General features: G+C 41.6%; 1 protein-coding gene across 1 annotated transcript in view; it reads right to left on the minus strand.

The window, feature by feature from the left end:
• The window catches only part of LOC139299657 (cytohesin-3-like), a 20,998-nt gene extending 16,568 nt beyond the window's left edge, over positions 1-4,430 (minus strand). Inside the window, exon 1 of the mRNA XM_070922499.1 lies at positions 4,340-4,430. Coding sequence (XP_070778600.1) covers positions 4,340-4,382 — 43 coding nt within the window. The 5' untranslated portion in view covers positions 4,383-4,430. The remainder of the gene's footprint in view (positions 1-4,339) is intronic.
• Positions 4,431-7,231: the final 2,801 nt, after the last annotated feature.

Here is a 7,231-nt window from a genome sequence, read left to right on the forward strand (position 1 = left end):
TTTGCCCATTTTCTCATGGAATTGAAGATGTTTAGATTTCCTTTCCTCTGGGCACTTCTCATCCATGGTGGCGTAAAAGGAATAGTTGGACATGTTGGGAAACCTCATTTGCTTTTGTGCCAAGAGATGCATATGCTGCCAGCAGCAGTACACTAGCCGTTGTAGTAGATTCTTTGGGAAATTTCTGTTGGTTTTCGCTTGTCCATGCAACCTGACTTTGTAGTAATGAACCCTCAATGAAGGGTCTGCGGGGTTGAAGAGGATAAAAAAGAGAAAAACATTGGAAAGAGGCAACGTCTGCGTGTGAAAGAAACAAAGACACAAAAGGATGTTCTCAATGCCAAACAGCAAAGAAAGGGAAAGACTCAAGAGTGATGAAGGAACAGATAGCAGCCCACCAGACATCTTCACACTCTCTGCCTCCGTTGCTTTCTTCCCTTGGCTTCAGTTAAACAGCCTCATAAAGCGGTAATTGTGGAGCAAAGAGACCCTGCAGGCAACCTACGTCTGTAATGCGCAAAAAAGTCCTCCATCCCTCCAACTCTGGCTGAAAGAGCTCGTCTGAACCAGAGAATGGGACAGATTGTCTGAGGAGACCAAATCTGTTTTGGGTAACAATTCCCCCGCTGTGTGTGTTTCGATGCATGTGGAAAATGCAGAGTAATCTGATATCATTGTGAGGACAACCAATACTGTACGGCTGAGACTGGACATCTGATGCATTATGCATGAGAGTCTAGGAATCTGTGAGTGTGTGTTTATGTGTGTGTGTGTGTGTGTGTGTGTGTGTGCGTGTGTGTGTGTGTTTCCATAGAGAGAAGCCCTCCCAAAAAAAAAAAATCCATATTAGGTTATATACAAACACTCTATGCTTAACCTCAGGCACAGCCACATAGATTACCAATGCAACACCACTCAGCCTTTTCACATTATGACTTAGGGGGCCGCTGTTCCAGTAACAATCAATACATCATCATAATAGTTCAAACTTGCATGCTTAGCCTTTTTCCCCCACCGGTCTTCAAGCATGCATGAATGAGTAACTGCCACTGTGCTTAACTTTTCTCAGACACACACGTGGTCCAGACCTTTTCTGTTAAAGGAAAGGTCACTGAGTTGGTACCGTCCCCTTTCCAACCTCACGATCACTATTAGCTCTCTTGTCCTGGTCAACCAAAACCTGCCGGGTCAACATCACCTCCGGGGGTTAGGGGAAAGGTCAACAATGTCACCAGTAGAGTTCAACTATGATCAATGTACCACTAAAGCAACACGGACATGGTAGTATTTACCGAGTGTATGCTGAGATGCACCTTGGTGACAGGCTTTGAAGTTACACTCCTTAAGATTTGTATTACATCAAAGCCATTTTTTGATATTCATGGTGAACAACGATAGTCATTTAATGTATCTACATTCAGTAATTATCTCTCTATATGGTATTTTTCATCGTTGGTGGCGGAGCCCGCCAGTCCTGCGCTAGATTCCAATTGCCTACACAAACAAGGAAACGATTCATGCATATACTTCAACGTTAATGTTCGTTATGTCATCGATCGAAGCTTCCCTGTTCACTGATCGCTGTCTACAGCTGTATCAGAGCTGTTTTTGTTACTCCCAAAGCTGCTACATATTAAAAGCATTCAACTGGCGAACTACAAAGTGGCTTTTATTGTGATGCAGCCATAAAATGTGTTGTATTTTGTTGCTGAAGTTAGCGGTGATGAACAAGACAAGGTCATTTCTGGACATTTTTGTCAGGGGATAAGTTATAGTATATAATATATATTACAGGGAATAATGGAACAAGCAGGAACAGCCACAATGAGCAGTTAGATGTAGAGCTGCAGGTGACAGGCTTTACTGTTGTTTGTAACCAGAAAACCCTCAACAGGTCATTAAGGTAAACAACACTCTCAACGCTCACTTTTCCTGTGCAAAAAATGCAAATGATTTACTTCCTTCTTTCTACAACAATGAGCCCCGAAGCTCACAGTTTGTTTGGCAGCACTGTAAACATGAGTTACTATTCTTCTGTTCTCTGAAACCTGTAGCACTAAAACGCAGTTGCTGTTCAACCAGCACTGAAATCTTAAGTATTATATTAAACTGGAGTAAAGTAAAATATTTTCCCAAAACTATAACTGTAACTTGTGACTTGACCTGCTCTAGACATTCACAGGGGTCATAAAAAGGAAAACAGAGATCACATGCAAATTATTCATGCCAATGATAACAGAGGCTGTGTTTCAAGTCTACTTTTGTCCCGCTTATATAATCTCAATGACGTTCTTTGTTGGAGTCAGTGATCGTTGTCTCGGTTACTGAAAACTATTAATATTTGTTTTTAACATGGTGTCTGACCCACATGATAGAGCTACTGCCCGACCTATGGATGAACCTTAAGACCCCAATCAACTGATGAAATCTTAGTCTTGAATAATACATTACTGCCCTGTTCCTCATTCCAGTCCACGGTCCAGGCAGGAAGACCTCAGTCCTGAGACATGTTCACTGTCTGATGCTACTGGAGACTCTGAAGAGATTGGGATCTGATTCACGTCACCAACATGCCTTTATTGGCAGATCGCAAAGTTAAATGACTAAACGCCTTTGACAGTCATGCCTTTCCAATATCCTTGGCACTAAGGGCAGTGGAGAAGATGGTTTTGCATACTGATTGGGTGCCGTTTGCTGATTAGTCAACTTGGAGAGTCATGAAACTAGCATGACAGACTCTATGTCTTGTGTGTATTTTTAGTCATCCTTATGTTTTTGATTAAGTTCTTATTGTTGCGAGTGACTCCAGTTGTGAGCAGGGACTCCCTGGTGATGCATTCAAGGACATTCTGATGTGCATAGTTTTAGGAGTCAACTGCCTAATTATTGCATTCATAGCTGGGCCAACACTGAATAGTTTTATTAATCTTGCATGTTGCAACTCCACATCCAAAACGTACGACTTCTATGCCGACACTGTATGTGTCGATTGCTCACACTGAAATTCCCAATGCCCCCAATCTGTTTTGTCCATTGACTGTTCAAATAACGTTTGATTCAAATAAGATGCTTGATTCTCTAAAATGTTGACAGAGAAAAGAAAGGCAGCATTACTTTGTGCACTTTTATCAGAAAGCAAAGAGAAAAAAAGAAGAATATGGACCTGCAGATGGCTGGGAAGATTGCAGCTATGCTCAGTTTTATCTATATCTCAGGCAAAGACTACAGTAGCCACAACATGTAAAATACTACTCCAATAATAAAGTAAAAAAGCTCACTACAGTTTAAAATTAATCTTTTGTCAGTAGCCCTGGGTAATCGTGCAGCTCAAGACAGCTGACCAAAATATAGAAAAGCCAGAAATCCATCTGATTGTCTGTCTAACAGCCAACATCATTCATAGTTTTAATAGAGCATTTATTCAGCCGTCACTTCCTCAAACTGAACGTCAAACTGCGGTTAATCTGAAAAATTAGTTGGTGACTACCAATTTAGCTTTAAAATCAGGACTAATTTGTACATATTCTCTGACCAGCTTATGAGCCACACCAATCAAACCCAGAAGACAAACAACAGGAAAACACTACAACATGGATCATTTCTGGTATTAAAACACAAGAATATGACAAATCAATTTATTTACCATACAGAAAAGCAGTGAAATCGACGTCATTGAATCTAATGAATCTAAATGAACGAATCTAAACACTGGCCATGAAAAATGGTAGCCTTTAATGTTAACCATGGCGGATCAGTAGTTAACGAGCTACCACCAGTATAGTCTTTTAACCCTTACACTAATCAAACTCTAGTAAAACTAATTTTGCTCAACTCCCGGCTAAAAACTTCATTCAACAAAACCTGTATTGTCCTTTTGAGAGTGACAATCCCGGCCAAAACGATGACAGAAACAGCATACACAGCCAGTGAAACGCTTCCTGATTTTCACCGGGCTTGCAGTGGAACAATGGAGGGGATATCTGCCGTGATTAGGACCGCTGGGCTGGTCTTCCCGTAACAATAGCAACCTGGTAAACACGAGGAGGGCAGGAGGGCCGTTCCCACCACATCACAAGGCTAATTAGGGAGCATTTACAAGTTCAGCAACACAGCCAACCCTAGATTGTGGCGTGGCTGCTGCCAATATGTGCAACCTGGCTGAATTAAGAGTGATGTAAGAAAGTCAGGTAGGTGTATCAGAGTCATTGACACATTCACTTCAATGTATTAACTCTGTAACACAGAGCTGCAGGTGAACATAAGACACCTACATCTGATTCAACATATTCCTTTCACAAGACAAACCCTCAGTCTTTTATTTCTTGAATAATATACATACCCCATTGCTTTTTCCCCTCTCCAGTTCCCATGATGACTGACATGCCATCAGCTGAGGTGTCTGTGGCCTTATGATGGTCAGTGCTGTAAGCGCTGTGGCTGACTGCTGTGAGAGCGTCACAGTTACACTGCTTTTAGCAGCTTGCTTCCTGCTCATGTATAAGCTGCAATTGTGGCTGGTAGGTGTGTAGTAATTGTTTTTCCCCCTCAGCGTTACTCCTACTCACAGCCCTCAAGCATGCAGACACACACAGGAACTCACACGCAAAGCACACACACACACACACACACACACACACACACACACATACACTGACAGCCTCTTTGACAGTTCCTGCCTCTTGACAGATGACAGTTGTGGTATGGAAATAGCCCACATTCCTCCTACTGCAACCGCCCAGTCTGGTCCAACCAGCTCTCTTTACACCTCCTCTAGTCTCATCCCGTCTTTTTATCCATTTCTCTGCATTGCTTTCCAACTCTTCTTTCTCTTCAGACACACACGCAGAGCTCCATCAGGTCTTTTCCACACTTCACCTGGAGAACACTCAACTTTAACATCTGCCATCCTACTAAAGAAATCCAACAGCCAAAAGGCCCATCTTCACTTCATAAAGGCTCCTGGATATTTATTACGAGGATGATGGGGTTTTGGCCTGCATGTCACATCACATCAGAGGTGCAGCAACAGCAGCACTCAATTTAAATACAGTCCACTCACCTTAAGAGCATCAGCTACAACTTTTATGAGGCTGGAGTAGCAGAGCAGCCACTCCAGTCCATAGTGCTTAGATTACTGTCCACTTTACTGAGTCACTTTTACAAAAAAAATACAATTCTGATGTTTCATCATCATTCCTCACTCTCGCAAATATGACTGTGCCCTTTTACTATCTTTACAAGCAGTGACTCAGGAACGTCCACTAATACAGAGCATTAAACAGCATATGCTGGAGTACAAGTTAGAGATGTGATTTTCTGCTCTAATAACAAAGGAACACAGATCTGCCAAAATCTTCTTCTCATCCATTCCAAGAAGTTCTTCCTTCACATTAATAGAAACTGACGAGTGGGCTGGTTTCCCATTTGCCTCATGATGCTGGCTTTAATAATATTGATTTCACACATGCATAAAAAATTATGATTTACGTCTTTATTTCGTCAGTAAAAACAAATGTCCACAATGGAATTTCATGGGAAGCCAAACCAAGCAACAGCTCGTTTGAATTCACTCCCAAATGAAAATCTTGGGTGCTCTCTTTAAAGGCGACCACCTCAATTTTTGACTTTTCTCAGACAAACTTCTTGCTATTCCACTGTCACAGAGGTCAGTTGAGGTCTCCACTGTTATTTAAGAGTCCTACTGTAGTAATAGGGGGACAAAGACAGCCATGCTTGCAGCTCTGTGAGGAAGTACAAAGTGGTGCTTTGAGCTAAATGCTAACGTCAGCATGTTAACATGTTAAGCAGGTATACCATTTACCATGTAATTAACACAAACTACAGCAGAGGCTAGCTTTGCAAGTATTTGGACAAAATTACATTTTGACCTAATGATGATGGCGCTACATGAAAAGTCAGAGAAGTTATTACAAATCATCCTGAGGTGGACACATTTCATGTCAGTCCATCCAATATTTGTGGATACGTTTCACTCAAACCACCAATGTGAACCTCAAGGTGGCGCTAGAGGAAAAAGTCAGGGATCACCACAGTGAGTAGGCTTCATACTCTGGGCACAATAGAAAACTGAACCAAATCTCATTGCAATCTGTCCAATAGTTGTTGAGATATTTCAATTTGGACCAAAGTGTTGGACAACCCACAGAGCGACCGCTAAAAACAAGAGGTTGAAAAGTTTCACCTTCATCTGCAGAAATGGAGACAAACAACTCGTGTCTCTTCGGGAAGGACTACAGCTGTTAAGTCTTTCAGCCTTGTAAACACATCTGATGTGAAAACCACACTGTTGCCCTTGGATGCAACACTTGTTGTAAAATATCTGATACAATACGACTGGAGCGCATGAAACAGCAACAACTCATTGTTGATGAACGCCAAAAAATATTGGAAACTTTACGAACGGAAGTGTCCCAGAAAACCTGTCAAATTCAAAGAAAACTGGCCTCTTTTCACTGTTTGCTCGCCTTAAAGAAATTACTGGATGTTTTCTACGTCTGCAGCAGTCACTTGTTGTTAGCTCCCATCTCAGAAGAGACATCCACAACATTCCCTTTATGAAAATTAGATTACAACGAAAAATCAGAGGTTACATCAAACACAACATGGCTGTTTGATTCTTCAAAGCCTCAAAGACCCTCTAACACAATCCCTTGAAGCGAGACAATCTCATCACAGAACCCACTAGCCTCCGTCACTTATTCATGAACAAGTACTGCGTTTGCCGAATTTCACTCTGAAACAAACGCTTCCTCTTCCCTTTGGATTTGAAATACAGCCTCTGATTGGTTTATTTTTTGGGCCATCATATGTCACAATCATCAGACAAATTAGTTGAGTTGTTTTGGCAGCAGGATCCCTTGCTCTTTATCTTTGCTGCGAGCATGACTGCAAGCACAGAGGGTGTTTCATCATGGTTGATCTTACCTCATGCGTCATTTCCTTTACAGCAAAGCACTGGATTATTCTTACTAAATGCAAATTTCTACTGTTTTGATTTGTCACGCAGTTGTGCATGTTTTGCAACTGATAAACAATCTGTCCGTTTATCTTCTGTCAGCTGCAGAAACTGAGACCTTTTCTTATCTTATCACCCAGTCCAAGAGTGAGCAAAGAAATTTGATAGGAAGATGGTGATTTTGACAGCGTGTCATTAAACCGATACACGATCTGTATGTTGACAGGGACAGTAAAAGGTATATTTGAGATTCAC

The sequence above is a fragment of the Enoplosus armatus genome, chromosome 17, assembly GCF_043641665.1.
Source record: "Enoplosus armatus isolate fEnoArm2 chromosome 17, fEnoArm2.hap1, whole genome shotgun sequence".
NCBI classification, from domain to species: Eukaryota; Metazoa; Chordata; class Actinopteri; order Centrarchiformes; family Enoplosidae; genus Enoplosus; species Enoplosus armatus.